The sequence below is a fragment of the Camelus bactrianus genome, chromosome 19, assembly GCF_048773025.1.
Source record: "Camelus bactrianus isolate YW-2024 breed Bactrian camel chromosome 19, ASM4877302v1, whole genome shotgun sequence".
In the NCBI taxonomy this organism is placed as follows: domain Eukaryota; kingdom Metazoa; phylum Chordata; class Mammalia; order Artiodactyla; family Camelidae; genus Camelus; species Camelus bactrianus.
Genome location: NC_133557.1, coordinates 41,516,363 through 41,537,529, shown reverse-complemented (window position 1 = coordinate 41,537,529; position 21,167 = coordinate 41,516,363). Strand labels below are relative to the sequence as shown.

Below are 21,167 nucleotides of genomic sequence, written 5' to 3'. Positions count from 1 at the left end.
GAACAGTATATCATGTTTCAAAAATATTAATTGCAGATGTATCTCTAGAACTTAAAACTATGAAAACCAAAACTATAAATTCATTGGAAGCAGTTTGAGAGATAAAATTGAAGAAACTTCCCAGACAGTAGGACAAAAGATAGAGATTTTTAAAAGGAGAAAAAATAACTTGAAAAGGACACATGGGATTAGAGCACAAGATCCAACATTTAATTCACAGAAATTAGAAAAACATAAGAGAGAAGAGATAGGGGAAGAGATTATTACACAGTTTTTTAAAAATTTCCCCAAATCAGAAGCACATAAATTTCCAGATGGGAAGTCCAAAAGAGTACCCAGTACAATGAATTTTTTAAAAGACCCATTCCAAGATATCACTGTGGTACTAAGAACATGGAATTAAGGACTTCCTTCCAAAGAGGAAAAATACACCATAAAGAACTGGGAATCAAAATGCCAGCGGACTGCATACTAGCAAGACTGGAAGTTAGAAGACAGAGCAACCTCTTCAGAAATGTAAGTGAAAGTCTTTTCCCATCTTGCATATACCAAATGAAGGATTAAAGTAAGAAAGAAAAACACATGGAATTCAGGAAACAGACAATCTGATTTTGGAGAGAGGAAAAGGGAATTCCAGAGTGACGGTGAGGAGAGATGACAGCAGCACGGCAGCCCCCACACCGCACCCCAAGTTCCCAGGGGGCGTGTCTCTGAGGGGAAACAAAACGGAACTGAGAGATGGGCTGCTCTGTCTGCCTGAGATAAGAACTCTACAGCAAGTTCCACTGGGGAGTTTTTAAGGTAGAATCATGCTGGGGAGGGTGAAAATTGAGGACTCTCACAATCCCTGCTGCCTCGCACATTCACATTTCTCTTCTTCCAGCCTCCAGACACTACAGCTGCCAGCTCTATGAATATTCATTTTGAACATGATATTACTAACAGTCAATCTTTATTATACACTTGCTATGATATATAATCATCTCTTTTTCATACAACTTGGTTTCCTTGGAACTAATGATTCCTCATTTTTTTTCATTTGATTAAATTCACAGATTACTTGATGAAAATTAAAAATTTAGGAGGATGGGGTATAGCTCAGTGGTAGAGCATGTGCTTAGCTTGTGCAAGGTCCTGGGTTTAATCCTCAGTACCTCTATTTAAAAAATAATAAAAAATTAAAATAAAATTAAAAACTTTAAAAACAAGTAGTATATGGTTTTACTATTTCTTTGTTTTATGCATACATATGTGGCCATGATTTTTTTAAATAGATATATAAAACACTCATACATATATACATATTTATAACCTCACTTTTTTAGTGTAAGTCATTATTAGATTTAATCATTATCAGACATCAGTTTTTATAACAATTTCTGGTTATGTCATATCATTTCATTGTAAGAATACGTGATAGTTTATTTACTCACATTCTTCTGCATTGAACATGAGGTGGGTTTTTTTTCCAATTTCTATAATCTTTTTTTGTTGTTGTTGTTTTCTCTTTTTTTAATTGAAGTATAGTCAGTTTACAATGTTGTGTCATTTTCTGGTATACAGCATAATTTTTCAGCCATACATATACACGTATATATATTTGTTTTCATATTCTTTTTCATTACAGGTTACTATAAGATATGAATACAGTTCCCTGTGCTATACCATATATAATCTTTTTCTTACGTTTTTCCTTTTTCTCCCTTCCTTTACTGAAGTATACTTGACGTACAATATTATATGTCACAGGTGTATGATATAGCAATTCACAATTTTTAAAGGTTACACTCCGTTTCTAGTTAAAATACTGACTATATTCCCTGCGTTGTATAATATATCCTTATAACTTATTTTATACATAACAGAATTTTTTTATATTCTTAATAATGCTCATTGAGCACCCTTCTACATAAATCTTTGTCTATGTCTCTAATGACAAGTTCCAAGAAGCAGAATAAGTTTAAAGCTTTTGATCCGTGTTACTTAACTGTTCTCCAAAATTTCTGCTAGTTTACACTTATACCTACAATGTATTATGTTCATTTTACCACACACTTACCAGCAGTAATATAATATTTTTAACTCTTTCACCAAGCAAGAGGAAGCAAATTTAACATGTACTTGTCTTAATTTGAATTTCCTTATTAGTTACGTTATATTATCTATTCATGCCTTTTGACCTTTTTTTTTTTTCTATTGGAGTATTACATGTATTTGCGTGGTTTTTAATTTGGTAAAACTCTTCATAGATTAAGGGAACATATCCTATTGTCGTATTCATGATAAGTTTTTTCAGCTTAACTCTTCTGTAGTCACACTTTTGTTTTCCTTTCCCTGCACTTGGTACCTACATAGCCCTTCCCCAGTTCATGGATGGGTAAGTGTTGACCTATGTTTTCCTCTCTCTCTGAGTGGGTGGTATTACAGTTTTATTAGTAGTAATTATTTTAAGTAACCTAAAAGAGATCCTTTAGCAATACTTCTTTAAAAGCATAAGAAAGCAAGGAGGGGAAAACCTCAGGAATATAAAGATGGCTTTAAAATCAAATAACTTTCTATGTTTCTTTTAACTGAAACATTTCAACATATAAACTTTCTTCCTTAAAAAGAAGTACTATATGGATCAAAAGCAATGTAACACTTTCAGGTATATATGCTAATATAGCTTAATTTTCAGAAGTTTTTACTCACTTGTGGTCATGATGTTAGGAGGGCAAGAGGGTATCCCATGATCTACTGCCCATCTGTAGGCTCCTTCTCCAACTAAAAAGCTAATAACAGAAAAATAATTCTTTTAAAAATTCAGTGTCATCTTCTACATATTCAATAAAGTAATATAAGTAATATAGTATATCAATTGAAAAAATTTGCATATAGATACAATTCTAGCCTTACCTCAAAATAATAATATGGCTATATGCCAAAAAATTTTTCTTTTAATTTTTCCCCAAGTTAGAAATTTTACAATTGGAAACGGTACAATTTCATCTGCAATAACTAACAAGTGAAAATTGGCAAAATTCGACATAAGAAGTAAGAATGGTTGATTTCCCAGTGGCAAACATTAAGATTTATCTTGGATCAGCAGGGTTCTGTTTACATCACAAGATCTATTTAATCAGATTAAGAGTCAAAGGTTAAGTGAATGTCTTCAGATTCGGTATTCTTGCCTAGTATAACACCTGGATCTACCCAAAACGAGAGGGTTTCAGCCAGTGATGCCCAAACACAATGAGATGTGCTTACATTTCTAAGCACTGATGCAACAAAAATATATATCTGACTCGCAGAATCATTTTTTACTGTGGTAAAAGTAAAGTAGTGTGGTGTGTCCCAAAAGTAATTTTTTAAGCCACAGACTGCAAGTTTTAACATAACAAAGTGAATAAAAGGCTATGGTTAGCTAACTGTAAAAGACTTTCTTTCAAAGATTTCAAATGGCATGCAGGATAATTAACCACCCCGTTCCCCAATGCAGTAACAGCGATCAGTTACCATAAGAATCAATCATTTCATCTCCTTCCACAGCCAACTTCTTAAAGATCTCAGCCAGCTAGTAATGGACTCCTTGAACTTGTGCCTACTCATTAGATTCCTGCTCCCTACTTTTTCTTTCTGTTCTTCTAATCATTCCAACACTAAAAACTCAAAGTAACACATATTGTGGTCTTGGGATTTGATTGCTAATAAGATGACCAATGACATATCAGAAAAACAAAATCTAAGTAGATACTCAGAAATATATCCAAATGGTTCCAATGAGAAACCAAAAGGCTAAGTCCAACAACTGTTTTCCAATATATATAAAGGCGGGGAAGGAGGGAGCATTAAAGTAAAAAAAGAGGAGAGAGCAAGCCAACAAGAATAAACAACTTTACCTCTTCAAACTTCCATTTTTAAAAAAATTCTAAAGGACTCCAAAAATAGAAAAGTTTCTCCTATCCCTGTATCAAATGAAGACCCCTGCAAAGAAAAGCTGTCACACAAAGGTCAAATGGAGGAAAAACTGAAGCAGGAACTTGGCTGTGAGTTGAGCTGTCCTGCTGGCATCTGTAGCACTTCCTTCTTCTAGAAAAAGACTTTGATACAAGAAATAACCTCTCTTCAATGTGAAGATGTAAAAGAGATATTGAACTAGTAAGTTAAATGATTGGGACATAAGTCTGGAGCTGAATCTAGTATTCTCAGCACGCCCACTGGTCATTTGGGGTTCAATCCCAATATCTGGAATCCGAAGTATTTTATAAAATATTCTTAGTTTTATTTTTCATTTCTTAATCATTCATAGGTTTAATTCTAAGTAAAATCAGTTGGTGTCATCTGCTATACAAGTTTTTAAATACTTTGGGTGTTTTACGATATTCATAGGAAGGTGAATATTTGGATGCTATCTTATGGATAAGAATACTGAATATCTGACCTTTCCATATAACAAAAATTACTTGTCTAGTAGTTCGTTATCATACAGAATGGCATAAAACTGCTTCTGAAATCATTTTAAAATGCCATAAAGCTACATGAGCTTTTACTAAAAACTATACTATCAAAAACAAAAAATCACTTTCCAGAACATGAAATTCAGTACCAATTCAAATTTATCTCAAATATTCTGTCTCTCGAAGGAGAAAGCTTTTAGAGAAGTTTCACGTCAATGCATTGGAAAACCCCATTTTTAACACATCCAGAATCTGACCATTTCTCACTACTTCCACTGCCACCACCTTGGTCTGAGCCACCATCATCTGTTACCTGGTGTTGCAATGGCTTCATCACTTCCATGCTTGCCTTGCTCTGTCCCCTGCCTCAGCCTCCTCTCAACACATCAGCCACCGACATCCTTGTAAAACCCAAGTCAGATAATGACATTCCCCTTCTCAAAATCCTGCAAAAGTTCTTGTGAGGACTCCAGCATAAAATCTGGAGCTTTCACAAGAATCTACAGGCTCTCGAGTGATCTGATCATCTCTGCTCCCTCCTTACCTCTTCTCTTCTTCTTCTTGCCCCCTTGCTTACTCGACTCCAGCCGCTTGTAAAAACCCAAACATGCCAAGGGGGCTCCCGCCTCTTCCTTATTTCCCAAACGGCAAATTCCCCCATCTGTTTAAATATACCTCTTTGATGAGGTCTATTGAAAACTGTACCCCCACACACAGCCCTCCTCTACTCAGGATTCCCAAACCCTCTTATTCTGTCCTTTTTACATTTTTTCTTTTTTCCACCTTCTTACATACTATATTCTTTATAATTTACATATTATCCCTATTGTTTAGATTTGTCTCCCTCAAATAAACTGTAAGCTTCATAAGAGCAGAGATCTTTGTTTTTCATTGATGTTGATATATCCCAAGCACTCAGAACAGTGCCTGAAGCACACTAAGCATTAAATAAACACTGGCAAGAGATTAAACAAAATAATAAATGAGGCTGTCAGAATTCTCTAGAGGACAGCATTTTCCTTGTGCTGTGCTCCCCTTACCTTAAAGCAAATCTGAAGTAGCATATCAAACAAAAGCAGCACTCTGCTGAGACCAGCACTGAGGTGGGGTGATGAAACCCTTCAACAAGCCGGCCTGTAAGTGCTGTGGCAAGTGTCAGCACAGCCCAGCACCCGGGAAGAGCCATCCGGGCAAACGCAGCGATGTCACTGACGATCTTAAGGATGGGAACCACCCATACAAAGAACTGCAACACTATAATCAGTCTAAAAATGTGTAATTTGGTGATTCAGAAAGCTCTCAAAACTGCTTAAAATACATTATTCTGGATAAGAAAGATACAGGAGAAAATGAGAGCAGCTTCTTTGCACTTAAAAACAGTTCTATCTACTTTTCTTATTACTTCTTTAATTATCATAAATACACAAATTTGAAGAAAGACAAATTGGTGGCTTCTGATTACTTTAAGCATACAAACACATAAGTGTATATAAAGGAGTCTGCTCTATGTGGAAATAAGATATAACAATCAAATTAAATAACAAGGATTAAACTCTTCTTAAAAATTGCATTACAAAAATTTTCAAACATATACATTACAGAGAGGAGTGTAATGAACCCCATGGATCATCACCCCATTTCATCAATAATTAATGCATTTACATCCCTAGCCAGATTATTTGGAAGCAAATATCAAATATCATATAACTTCAAATATAAATATTTTAGCATGTAACTTAAAAAATGACTTTTTTTTAAAAACAAAAGCACAATATAACCAATTGACACCTAAAAAAATTAACAATAAATCCCTTAGTATCAAAATAGTTTATTCAATCAATGTCTTATTTCCCTAATTGTCTCATAAAATTTTTTGCCACTATTGTTACTTTGTTTCTTAAACTGTTTCGTTTGAATGGGAATCCAACAAATCCACACATATCTTCTGATTAGCTGATAGGTCTCTTATGTTTCTTTTAATCTTTAGGTTTTTAAGTTTTCTTTGCACATTCATACAATAAAAGTACTAAAATCTGAATAAATGTATGAAATACAATAGATTAATAGTATTCAAAAGTAAGCAATGTACCAAAAATTAAATGTACCTCTCAAAAAATCCAAGTGTCTAAGGAACACTTTGGCTTTCAATCATATTAAACATAAAGTAACAATGCTTTTCTAGCTTTCCCTTTTTTATCAAAAGAAACATAATTTCCAAAAATTGTGACTTATTCTGTTAGGAGTCAGTAAATTTTTTTCTGAGAGGGCCAGATAGTAAACAGTTTAGGCTTTGTGGCCAGATGACGTCTCTGTTGCAACAACTCAACTTGGCCTTGGCAGTAGACAAACAGCCACAGACAGTATGTGCCCAAATAGGGATGGCTCTGTTCCAATAAAGCTTTATTTACAAAAACAGGCAGTAGGCCAGATCTGGCCCACAGGCCATTGTTTGACGACCCCTGTTCTAGATGGTAAATAAGGCCTATTAGAGTTGCACCCTATCATGATGGGAGGAAAAAAGTTCTGAAAATATACATTTATAAATAAAATTTTAAAGCTGGAGGAAATGTGACACAGTTTATGATAGTAGTCCCATCAAATTTATGAAGATGTCAAATACTCTACTAGTCCGATCAAACGCCAGTACTTAACCAATGCCTATCATGGTGGCAATAACCAGAAAATTAAAAAACAAAAAGTTCTCAGCTAATAGAAATACCATTCTGCCTAAAGTTTTGCTCAGGATTTTTCTAACAAAGCAATAAGAGTTGATAAAAGCCTAACAAGTTTAGATAGAGCTGAAGCAGATACACTCCCTGCCTTCCTCAGCAAGGTATACAGACAAATGAACTTGTTACTTTAAAGACTTCTTAGAAAATATGCATTATATGCAATGCCTTGCTGCCCACACAGAGTGGCCTGTCTCTTCAACAGATGCCACCAGACGACTATGGTTTTTAAGTGTTCAATCTGCTTTTGATAGCTTTTCTACCCCTATGCCTGGCATACAGGAAGTAAATCATAAATTTGCTAAATGAAGGAATGGGTAAGTGAATGAATAATGAAATGGGTACGAAGAATTACTTCTTACTATTATAAAAGGATTCTACTCCCCCACTTATAAATTCTAATCTGCTGCCTCCAATGTGTTATGGAGGGACTCCATAAATTTCTAATAGCATAACAGTGATGAAGTATGCTACTCAGTTTCTTTATCTACAAAATGTGTGTTATCCTCATAAATCATCTGATGATTTTATGAGATAATGCATGCAAACCACACAAAACAGTGCCTTTCATAATGTACAAATGCAATAAATGTTAGCTATCATCATTACAGAAATTAGATAATTGGATTTATTCGGGTTGTATGTAAATAAGTGCAAAGTAAAAACATGATAAATTTGGCTTTGTTGATTTTGGATACTCCAGGAATTTTTTTTTTTTTTTAAGTACTGCAAGTATAAAGTAAACTTCCAGGTACATGAGAGATTTCTTCTTCTGGTCAAGGTGGAGTAACAGGGAATACATTTACACTCTTGCCTTAGCCAATGAAAAGAAAACCAGACAATATATAGAAAATAACAGTTTCTCAGACACTAGACAGGAGGCAAAATACGACAGTGATCCTTGAGAGAAAGGGAACAAATGAGGTAAACTTATGACTGCCCCCAGCCTACTGCCTGGAGTTTCCAGGCCACAGCGCAGGAAGAGTCCTGCAGTTTCTCTGAGCTGAAGACATAGAGCTGGGCATCCAGAAAAGCCAGGGCAGAGAACCAGAGAGGAGAGAGCAGCACAGAGGAAGGACTCTGGAAATCTGCAGAGTCCCCCTCTAGTCTTCAGCTGAGTAGAGAGCAGTGTATGTGTAGGAGGAAATTACCCAAAGCCTGGGAAAGAATAATATTAAAGTTTTAGAGGAAACAGTCCCCAAGTTCACTAAGGGTGAGGAAGAACTCTTGTCCCACCCGTCAAAATTAAAAACCTCATTCTAATTGCATCTGTTATAGTATTCAGAAGGGTTCTGCCCAACAGCAAAGCAAAATTAGCTCAAGGCTAAATGCTTCTCTGGTTGCATGTAACAAAATATAAAGCAAGACCTGAAAGGATGAAACTGTCTCTAAATAAATTAACTACATCCTAGAATTAAAATACAAAAATATCCAACACCAAATAAGGCAAAACTCACAATGCCTGGAATCCAATAAAAAATTACCAAACATGCAAAGAAGCAGGAAAATGTAACCTATAATGAGGAGAAAAATCATTTAATTGAAGACCACCCAGAAATGACAATGATGATAGAAATAGTAAACAAAGATGTTTTAAAGTTACTCTAACTCTATGTACATGCTCAAGAAGCTACAAGAAAGACTGAACATGTTAAGTAGATACATGAAAGACATTTTTTAAAGATACAAATCAAACTTCAAGAGATAAAAGCTACACTGTCAGAAATAAAAAATAAACTAGACAGGATTAACAGGTGATTAGATATTGCTGAAAAATAATTAGTAAACTTGAAAACAGCAATGGAAACTATTCAAAATGAAACAAAGAGAAAAATGAATACAAAAAGTAAACAAATTATCAGTGGTCTGTAGAACCATTACAAGAGATCAAATACACGTGTAATTGGAGTCCTGGAGGACAGAAGAGAAGGAGGGATCAGAAAAATTATCTGAAGAAATAATAGCCAAAATTTTTCCAAATCTGATGAAATATATATTCCCTACATTTCCAAGAAGCAAAATGAACCCAAACCAAAGACATTACAAGAAAAGAAAGCTAGACCAATATCTCTCATAAGAATAAATGCAAAAATTCTTTGCAAAATGTTAGCAAATTAGATCCAACAACATATAAAAAGGATAATATATTATAACCAAGTGGAGTTTATCCCAGGAATGCAATTGTTGCTTTAACAGTCAAAAATCAACTAACCACTATATTAACTGACTAAATAAGAAAAATTATAAAGTCATGTCAATACATGCAGAAAAGCACTTGGAAAGTACAGTATCTATTCCTATTAAAAACTCTCAGCATGCTAGGAAAAAAGGGGAACTTTCTCAAGATGATAAAGAGCATCTATGATGAACCTACAGCATCCATCAGACATACCCAGAATGCTTTGAGATGACAGCATTATCACAGACTAACTTCACTTATACAAGAAGGCTGCTTCTGGACTTCCAAGTCTGTCTTACTGATCTTTTACATACCCTTATACCTAAATCAACCTGTTTTAGTTACTATAGCATTACAGTAATCATAATGGCTATTACCTTTGATCTGTTCCAAATTGTCTTGGCTATTGTTACACACTTATTCCTCCAGATAAATTTGAGAATCTGCTTGGTAAATGATATGAGGAGTGCAGGGAATGGGGTTCTGGTGGGTTTGTAGATAAACTTTAAAATAACTTTCACAGGGTCTATGCTATTTTTCTCTTTAAAAAAAATAGGCTACTTTTTTCAGGGGGAGAGAGATAACTAGGTTTATTTACTCATTATTCTTTTTATTTTTTTAATGGAGATACTAGGGATTGAACTCAGGACCTCATGCATGCTAAGTACACGCTCTACCACTGAGTATAACTTCCCCCCTATGCTATTTTTCTTGTCAACTAAAACAACTGCATTGTTTCCTCCCTACTGGGCAGGTGTCTTCAAAATTGGTTTGCTTCGATTTAATCATGCTTTATGTATAGTAGCAAATATGGGTGGAAGAAAACAATCACATTTAAATTAACATTGAGGGGAATACAAATCCAGAGACAGTATCTTTGTACCTATTACTCCCCTAAAAAGGTCTGGATAGTAGGACTCTGTGCATGTACTAAACAAACACTTAGTAAATTTTGGATTGGTGACTTTACACCAATTAAACAAAACAGCATGGTTTTAACATAAATTATGAGAAAAGTATACATTCGAATTTTTTAATCACTTTCTCTACTTTCAGAGTTATAAGTAAACATATAAATACCAAGCAAACACATATTAGAAGTGATTTCAAGAAATCAGATTTGCTTTTCCTTATCTTTGCTTTCTTGAAAACACATAATATTGGAAATTAATATTTCTTTGGAATTTTTTCATAACTGACCCTTCTAGTATCGCAATTAGACACCTGAAAAGTATATAATGAAAAGGATACCTTGAATATATTTGAGTAAAAGGTTTCAAGATTTTTCAAAACTATATTCATTTATTATCTCTGACTTGAAACTACAGTAGTCAAACAAAGTGATTCCTATGGTACCCCATCACAACTTTCAACACAGGATGTTACTGTAACCCTCACAGCCAGGCATGCTAGACACATACTGAGTATAAAGGAGTATGGAGGCATATTTGTTAGTATTGTTAGGCTTGATAACAGGATGGTGATTATATTTCACAAACACAGAGAAATTTACAAAATTGTTGAGGGGTGAACTGTGATGGTGAGGATTTGCTTGAAAACAGTACAGGAAAAAAAGAGACGTGTGAGACAGAGAAAGGGCAAAACTATGGTGAATTATTAGATGAGAAGTTTACGAGGGTTCTTTACAATGTTCTCTCTACTTTTACAAATATTTGGAAAGTTCAAAGTTTTTTTTTTAATGAAAATTGTATGTTAATGCTGGAGAAAGATGTAATCATACTAATCTCAGGGTCACAATGTGTATCTCCAGAAGAGAAAAATTAAGCACTTTTATTCTAAGAACTTCTCAAAATTAAACATTAGTTTAGATTCTGGACCCAAACGTGTAAGATACTTTAAAGTTTCATAATAAAAAAGAACCCCAGTTGAGCACTAATTAACAGCAAAAGCATCTCTATAATCAACTACAAAACAGAAAATTAACTCTGATCTCTCTTCTGCTTTAATCTGTTCTATTCTGTTCCAATCGGAGCTCTATCAAGTATACAAAATGTTCCAAGATCACAGAACAAAGCATGTCTTCCTCTCAAAGGCAAGCTACTACTGGTGTGTAACCAACAGCATCAGCCTTCTGTGGATAAAAATAGCCTTCAAACACCGCATGCACCAGAGACCAAAGACCCGGGAAAGTCAAAGAACAAAGAAGTTACCAGGGAGGAATCCGGCCGGCCGAGAGCTTGCCCTTCTGCCCTTCGCACAAGAGTCTGTTCGCAACTGAGACTGGGTTCTTGATTCCTAAAAAATAAAATTGGTGCAGAATGAAGTCAGGAAGTCTTCAAGTTTCCTACTCAGTTTTGTGGCTGTTTCAATAAAACAACTTTTAAATATCTTGGAAAGCTCTTCTTTAAATATACTAATGAAAACCCTTAATGATCATAAACAATCAGGATCAAATGGACAAAAATATGAATACCTACAGGTGCAAGAAAAGAACAAATATAAAACATATATTCTTGTTTTGTCATGCGCTGCAGCAGCAAAGACTGAATTTGAAATGATATAAATTTAAATTAGGTTCCCTTTTAATAGATTTCAGAAGAGAATTTTAAAAATAAACTGAAAATTTGGCATCTATTATCAAAACCATGTATTTCCTCTAAAGAATAAACATGATTACAAACAGCTTCAAACGTACCTTGGGGAGAAAAATTAATGGCCAAAAATTTTAATTCTCACCTGCAGGAGAGACAGAATAAAGAGAAAGTCCTACAAATGGAGTAAAGGTGGGGAGAAGAGGCCAACTGTGTACAAGACTGAGCCAAAAGTGAAGTTCAGATAGTTTCCAGGAGGAAAAACAGAACATGAACTGTGGTGAGAAGACAGTGCTTATCTGGGAGGTACAACAGGACGAACAGTATGTGTTATCATGAAAAAACTGTCAGGATGACAATGACAGATACGACAGTGATGATGAAAGAAGACGGTTATAGTAACTTAGGACCCTCCATGTGCCAGGCCCAGTGCCATACCTTCCATGCATCAAATTGTTCAATGGATCTTTCAACTCTCTCACATAAGTACACCTATGAATGCTATCTAATTACTGAGAAAACATTTACACAGAGGGTGAAGTTGCCTGCCTAGGATCACATGCTGAGAATTTTAACAGAGGCAGCTAAGCTAATAAGACCATGCCCTTAACCACTAACCTATGGATTCCTCTCAGGACACTATTAATACAAAAAACAAAACAAAACAAAACAAAACCCAGTAGTGGGACATAAAGAGAATAAAAATTCAAATGAAGGTCACCAGGGTTGATTTAAAAAAAAAAAACTAGACATTTAGCTAAACACCAAAAACTTCGGTCACCAAAAAAAGAATGAAATATCAAAAGAAGGAAAAGCACAGATATCTGCACTAGCTCTTAAAATAAAATGTATTTCTGTATATGATGATTCAATATTGTAAAGACATTGGTAATTACCAAATTAACTTTTAAATTCGAAGCTATAAATTCTCCATCAAAGCTAACTCTTAAACTCATCAGGAAAGCTTTGTTAAACTTTGAAAAAAGGGAGGAAGAGATACTCACCTTACAAGATATCATTTTTTATTAGAAGGTATTGTGAGTGTGGTTTGGATACAAAATAGACAAATGTATCAACGGAATAGAATAAAGCTAAAGTTGAGACACAGACACATGAATGTGGAGATTTAAACATGATACAGACAATATTTCCAATGAGTAGGAAAAGGATGGACTGTTTATGAGAGGCAGAAAGAGCACAGAGTGATGGGAGTCAGACTGTTTTATAACTGTACCAGCTATCAGTTGATTGCTTCTCAGCTGCAATTCACCCTTGGTTGTCTGGTGGATGAAAATGGATACGGGCCCTTTGAGTATGTTTCCTCAGCCAACTGGCACACTGGCCAGCTTTGTCAGCAGAGGGCACTGGAGACGCACTGTAGGAGGAAGGGTGGCTTGCTAGCCAGGCCCCTGGAGAGCACCAGTTTCTCTTACCCTCTGGCCCACAGGATACTCTCCAGCCCTAAGTGCCTGCAGGGTGCAGCTTTCTGCAGCATTTGGACATCACATGCTTTCCCCAATTCCTGACTCATGCCACAGCAGCAGAGTGGACAGCCCAGAAGGAACAGGATGGTACCCAGATCCTCACTGATCCCCACACTCTCTCCTTAGCACCACATTCAGCAAAGTGTCCTATGGGGCTGGCTGCCTAGTGAGCCCAAAGGGCCATCTCCATCCTGCACAACAGAGGTTTAATTTCCATGGCTCCCTGTCCTTGTGTGCCCATCTACCAGCCTGAGCCCCACAGGGTTGTTTCTGCTCTTGTAGTGACTGTGGCCTGAGTAACCCTGCAGCTTCTCTGCCAAACAATAGGCTGCAACCACACCCTCTTCAGTGAGGTCTGAACCCCCTTCCAAGTTCATCCTTACTTGGGTATTCTCCCTGTGCCCTTCATATTAAGCTGCTCCTGTTTAAACTGCTGTGTGGTTTCCTTCTCCTGGTTGAACCCAGACTGATGCAGTAACCATGGACAAACTACTAAATCTCTCCTGTCTCTCAGTTTCCTCACCTGTAAAACAGGGATGAAAGTACAGACCTCATAAGGTTATTGTGAGAGCTAAATGATTTAATATACCTGAACTACTGAAGAACAATGCATGGTATGTAATAGTCACCCAATAAATGGCACTTATGATTACTATTATTCAATGGATTATATAGGGATAATCTGTTGGTCATTTCAGAAAAATATAAACAATGCATTCAAGAGGCCAATGAAAATAAATTATACATGTATTTGAAAAAAAAAATATGTGACTATGCTTACAATTATGAGCAAGAGAAACCTTAAGAAATACAAAATACAAAAGCCACAAGAGGGAAAGTATTATGGTTGACAAACAAAATTTTAAATTCTAATATGATAGAGAACATTTTACACAGAGTTAAAATGCAAGCCACACAAGAGGTATAAATAGTCAGTTCATGGAGAAATGCTAATAACCTTTAAAAATATGAAATTTCATTAAATACCAATAAAATCTCATAATAAAAGAAATAAAAACTAATTGAAATGTCCTTTCTTACCTATCACAAAAATCAGAAAAGACAGAGAAGATTGTAACAAATAATAAGTAAACTAACCTAACTGACATATATGGAATATACATCCAACAACTGCAGAACACTTTCTCTTTTGAAGTTCACATGGAACATTCATCAAAATATACCATAAGCTGAGCCATAAAGCAAGCCTCAAAAAGTTTCAAGGGGTTGGAATTATTCAGAGTATGTTCTCTAATCAATGACATTAAACTGGAAGTCAATAAAGTCTCTGTGCAAATAAATTTGACAACTCATATGAAAAAGACAAATTCTATGGAAAACACACATAAGAAAAAATACAGATATTCTTAAAACTGGTTAAGGAAATTGAATCCTATTTATTTAAGACTTCCCACAAAGAAAACTCCACTAATTCAAAATAACTAATGAATTCTTCTAAACAATTAAAAAGACATCATTCCAACCGTACACAAACTCTTTCAAAGAATAGAGGAAGAAAAAAAAAATACCAACTCATTTTATGAGGCCAGCCATAAAATGATTGCAAGACCTAAAAAGAATATTGTAAAAAAGTAAAATTAAAGCCAATCTGTTATCTGAACATAGATGTCAAAATCTTAAACATCAGCAAATCAAATCCAGTGGAATATAAAAAGACAAAAAAATATATAATCAAAAAAACTTTATGCCAGAAATAAAAAGTTGGCTTAACATTCAAAAGTCAACCATAAATTTCATCATTATCTAATGAAATAAAGGAGAAAGTCATAACTCAAAGATGCAGAAAAGTACTTAATGATATTCAACACCTATTCATAATAAAAACTACCAGCAAACTAAAACTAGAAGGAAACATCCTCAATCTGGTAAAGAGCATTTATGAAATTCCTACACCGAGTAGCACACAGTACAGTGAAACATCTAATGCTCTCCTGCTAAGATCAGGAACAACAACTTTTAAAGAAACATAGGAAATTTTAAATATTAGAAAGGAAAAAAGCAAAACTTCCATGACTCAAAAATAATCTGACTGTGGACACAGAAATTACAGGAGAATCTATTTTTCTAAATGCTTGCATTAATAAGTGACATTATCACACCACTAAATACAAGGGCAATATACAAAACTCAACTGTATTTCTATGTATAAAAAATAATCAGATATTGAATATTTTAAAATATATATTTACAATGGCATCAAAAACTAAGTATCTAGAATAAATCTAATAAAAGATATACTACAAACCATAAACAATGCTGAGAAAAAAATAGTAATATTTATATAAAAGTACATGTTCCATGTTCATGAACAGGAAGAATTAATATTGTCACAATGTCCGTTGTCCATATGTGGTTCTATTCATTTAATATAATACCAATCAAAATCTCAGCAGGGTTTTACTATGGACACTGACAAATCGATTCTAAAAATTTTATGAAAATATTATAAACAGAATAGCCAATAAATCATAAAGGGAAATCATAAGGGGAAAAAAAAGTTAGAACTTTTATACTACCAGATTATCCAGATACAATATAAAACTATAGTAATCAAAACAATATGGCACTGGCAATAGACAGATCAATGGAATAAAAGGTATAGAAATAAACCATTACACATATAGTCACCTGATCTGCCCACACAATTCTGTGAGGAAAGGACTGCCCTTTTTATTAACAATGACAATGAGCCATTTGGATATCCGTAAGAGGGAAAAAGTTAATTTCAGTTGCTAGCTCACATACACTAAAAGTAATCTGAACTTGGTAAGAAAGCTAAATGTGCAGAGTGAAAAACAACAGAACTACTAAAAAAGAATAGTATGGGCTATTTTAAAAGCTTTAGATAAGCAAAGATTTCTCAAACAAAATACAAAAAAAAAAAAATTAACCATAACATAAAAGGTTGATAACTTAAACTTCATTAGAATTCAAAACTTCTGTTCATCAAAAGACAGGATTAAGAGAGTGACAACAGACTGGGAGGAGATATTCATAATACATGTATCTGACCAAAGGAGCTATATCAAAAACATATAAAGTATTCCAGCAATCAATAAAAAATATAATCCAATAAAAAGTATGCAAAAGACTTGAACACACACTGTACAAGGAAACCTAAATAGACAATAAGCATATGAAAAGATTCTCAATATCATTAGTCACCAGGGAAACTCAAATTAAAACAATAATACCACTACACACATATCAAAAAGGGCTAAATTTTAAAAAGAATAAAAATCCCAAACACTGGCAAGGATGTAGAAGACCTGAAATGCCTCAGACATTGCTGGTGGGAGTAGAGATTGTAGCACTACTTTTGAAAACCGTCTGACAGTAACCACTAAAGTGAAACACATATGTACTTCAACTTACCATTCCAAATCCTAGTTTATACCCAAGGGAAGTAAGTGCATATGTCTACCAAAAGACACATATGAAAATGTTCACTGGAGTTTTATTCACAACAATCAAAAACTAGAAATTATTCAAATATCCACTAAAAGGAGAACAGAGAAGTTATTATATTTCCTATTATATATCCATGCAGTAAAATGCTACTAACACGAAAGAAAAAACTACTGCGGCACAAGTTATAAATCAATCTCACAGGCCCAGCATTAAGAAAAAGAAACCAGACACAGAAGCATACAGTTCCATTCATTCGAATCTGAGGAACAGGCGAATTAGTCTATGGTACCTGAAGTCAGAATTAGAGGAAAATGAGGCGGGGAAGGGCAGGAGCAGAGAACAAGAGATATGAACTAGGAAGAGGCTTAAAAAAAAAACCCTGGGAGTTTGGAAATATTCTATATTTTGACATGGAAATATTTTATGTCTTGATTTAGATGGTGCTTTACATGGTTATATACATCTAGAAATTCATGAAGCTTTATACTTGAAATTTGTGCCCTTCATATATATTTTGCTTTAACAAGTGAACTGCAAAATATTAGATATATCTTATATGTACTGATGTGGAAAAAGATTCCAAAGCATCCTGTTTAAAGAAAAAGAGAAAGTTTCATAATAATATGGACATTTTTTTTAATGATATGTGCAAAACTATGTTTCTACTACATATAAATATGGATAAATGCACTTTGTTTTACTGGTTAAACCTCCCAAGGAGAATTTTGGAGGGAAAGATTTGGAAAATCAAAGATAAATTTTATTTATATCATTTGAGCTTTTTAACAATAAAAACATACTCGTGTATTTCAAATAATGGCAAAATTAATAGAATATGCTAATTCCCATTTTAAATGCAATTTCTTGAGAGTATAGAGGAAAATGATTAAACTCTAACCAAAGACTTGAACATAAGCTGTTTCACTGTTTTCTTTAAAACTGTAGCTAAGATTTCATTTTAAATTCAGTAAAAGAAAAAAATGTTTGTTTTGCACACTATTCCAAGCAAGAATGGTGAAAACAACTGGGCTAAGTCTTCAGGAAGGATGAAATGGTAACATCCAGTTTTTTTTGTTTTTTTTTTTTTAAAGAACAGAGCTAATGTGCTATGATGTCCACATACCACTTAGTGCTCCAACAGCTCCAAAATTCAAGGACTTTCCATCCATTATGCTGGCATCACACTCAATTTCACCCAGGAGATTTAGGTTAGATCCCATTCCTGCATTTGTAAAAGGAGAATCCTAAAAGATAAAAAACAAAAATTAAAATACCATTAGTCTTAAAGAAGAATTAATACCAGTGCTTCATAAACTCTTCAAAAACTAGAAAGGGAAAGGAAGTGTAGAGAACACTGTCCAACTCATTGTATGATACCAATACAACCCAGCTTCCAAAGCAAGACAAGGACATCATAAGGAAGGAAGACTACAGACCAATATACCTCATGACTACTGATGCCAAAATTTTCAAGGAAGCCAAATGCAGCAAAATATAAAAGGGTTATACACCATGAACAAGAGGGATTCCAGAAAAGCAAGTTTGCCTTAATATCTGAAACTCATTGCAATACATCATGTTAATAAAATAAAGAACGAAACAACAAAAACACCACAATCATATTAACAAAGAAAAAGAACTTGACAAAATCCAATAATGTTTCATGATAAAAAATATTCAACACGTTAGAAATAGAAGGAAACTTCCTTAACATGATAACAGGCATCCACAAAAGTCCAGAAACAACATTGATGGGAATGGTGAAAGACCCTCTCCCCTAGAATCAGGAACCACACAGCAATGTCCACTCTCACCGCTTCCATTCAACATCATCGTGGATACTCTGGACACGACAATTAGGCAAGAAAAGCAAACAGCATCGAGATTAGAAAGGAAGAAGTAAAATTATCTCTATATGAAGATGACATGATTTTGTATACAAAAAAAAATCCTAAAAATTTCACTATTAGAACTGATAAACAAGTTCAATGGGTTTCCAAGATGCAAGATCAATATGCAAAAATCAATTGCAATTCTATACATAAGCAATGAAAAATCTAAAAATGAAATTAAGAAAACAATTCAACTGACAACAACATCAAAAAGAATAAAATACTTAGGAATAAATTTAACAAAAAAAGTATAAGATTTGTACAGCAAAAAGTACAAAACATGTTTTAAAAAAATTAAAGACATAAATAAATGAAAGGATGACATCTACGTACATAGATCAGAAAACAGTATCTTTTAGGTGGTAATACACCCCAAACTGATCTGATTCAACATAATTCCTTATCAAATTCTAGCTGCCTTTTTTTTTTGTAGAAATTGACAAACCAATCTTATAATTCATATGGAAATGCAACGAAATAAGAATAGTCAAAACAATTTTTAAAAGAAAAACAAACTTGGTGGGCTCACACTTTTAGATTTTATTACTTAACTACAAATTGATCATGTGATACGGACATAGAGCTAAGGATAAATACGTAAATCAATGCAACAGAATTGTCCAGAAATAAGCCTTACACTTACAGTCAATTCATCAGGGATGTCAAAACAATTCAAAAAAGAAAGGATAGTCTTTTCCATAAATGGTGCTGGGACAACTAGATATCCATTGCAAGGGGATATCTGAGAAGAAATCTCAGTCAATCCAGAAAATTGACTCTGTTCTAAGCTAAGACCAATACTACCGTAGGAAACCAGGATAATTTTGGATCAATCTAAAGATTATCAAACACTCGAAATCATCTACCAGATCTGCCAGATCCAAGGAAAACTGACCACAACATTAAGACTTTCCTAATATGAACTGGAGCAAAGGGGTCAAGGATTCGAGACCAGGGCTTTTTGTCCTAATACAGTTAGAAAATTTAATTGTCCACAGAATTTTAAAAGATTGCAGGGTAGAAAATGACAAAAGAGTTGTACAATTAAGTAGAAACTGAGGGATACAGACAAGTACTTAGAGCTCGCAGAACAGAACGGCCCATTATGAGATGAGAAAGTCAATAAGCAGGCTTCCTGAAGGATGTAAAATAAAATTCCTGCAGAGACTGTCAGGAGGCTAGAAAATTCCACTTAGTGGATATGATGTGAGCCACGTGTAGGCAGCCGTGAAGTGTTGGAGTCACAGAAGACACGTTTAGGAAAAATGGTTAGCTGGAGCCAAAAGGAGACTGCCCCCGTGCCACTCATCAGAATCCGTACTTCTCTGGGAACATGAGAAGCCATTCAAGCTTTCTGTAGAAGAAAAAGTCAAGATGAGTAAATTGGTCAAGGAAACATAAACTGGCATTCATACACTGTATGAAAAGGAAGGGGAGGGAACTGAAACCAGAGAGACCAAACTGGAGGCTTTTTTACAATGTAGGCTTGAAACATTCACCACTTCATATGAAGTGACAGCAGCAGGAAAAAGGAAGAAGAAAGAGAGAGAATAGGACTGAAACTTCCAAACTGGGAGATACATAAAACCATTAATAAGAAAAGGCATTTTGTAAGATGAAGGGAAGAGACTGCGTAATTAGGTGTGGTGAGTGTGAACAAGGCCTTCCAAGTGAGTATTCTAGCTAAATTAGTTCACAACTAAATCCTGGGAAAGAGATCACAACTAAAGAGGGACTATGGTCTGGAACAGATGAAGACTGAATTCTTGCCCTGGATTATTTCATACATTAAAAAGCATAAAAACTCAGGTCAGAAGTCTCCGTGACGCAAAACAGAGATGGTACAAGTAAGCACAAACAAATTACCAGCACACTCAAGGGATCTCAGTTTTCTTTTTCAGCTCTGCATAACCTCCTTTGTCTAATCACGTGTATCTTTCAAAGTATGTGAGAAAGGAACTGAAATGTGAGAAAAATTTAAAGCATCCATATTTAATAATTCCCAAACTACACATAAAAGATCACGACAGTATATACACCATCTCAATAACCTTTAAAGTGGGATATATCAGCTAGTAAGCACTGCAAAATTAATTTCAATATAATATAAAATTAGAAAGTAAAAACTGAATAAAGTTATTCTAAAAATGAACTCTTGCCTAATGGTTTAATTTGACATTTTAAAAATACATTTAAAAGGATATAAGATATAAACAAAAGATATCTTAGAAGCAATTTTTAAAAGTATTTCTGCTACTTCAAAATACACTTGTAACTTCAAAAGTGTGTCTACTAAACTTTGTTTCTGGCTATCAAAGCATAATAGGGACAGTGTTTGTCCTAGAAAATCAGACAAAAATACATGAAGCAGACAGACTTCATTCAATAGCCAGCACAGGACTGTGATCCTGAGAGAAAGAGACACAAATCAGGTGCCTCAACTTAATCCCTAGAGATTCTTTT

General features: G+C 34.4%; 1 protein-coding gene across 7 annotated transcripts in view; it reads right to left on the bottom strand.

Moving 5' to 3' along the window:
- Positions 1-21,167, bottom strand: part of TASP1 (taspase 1) — a 261,040-nt gene that overhangs the window by 206,293 nt on the left and 33,580 nt on the right. For all 7 annotated transcript variants that reach the window (XR_012500775.1, XR_012500776.1, XM_074347862.1 and 4 more), the window contains 3 exons: positions 17,936-18,056; positions 11,516-11,600; positions 2,692-2,771 (listed from right to left, as the gene is read on the bottom strand). Coding sequence is in view for 5 of the 7 variants with exons in the window: in XM_074347862.1 (XP_074203963.1) it covers positions 2,692-2,771; positions 11,516-11,600; positions 17,936-18,056 (286 nt within the window). In the remaining 2 variants the exon portion in view is untranslated. The remainder of the gene's footprint in view (positions 1-2,691; positions 2,772-11,515; positions 11,601-17,935; positions 18,057-21,167) is intronic.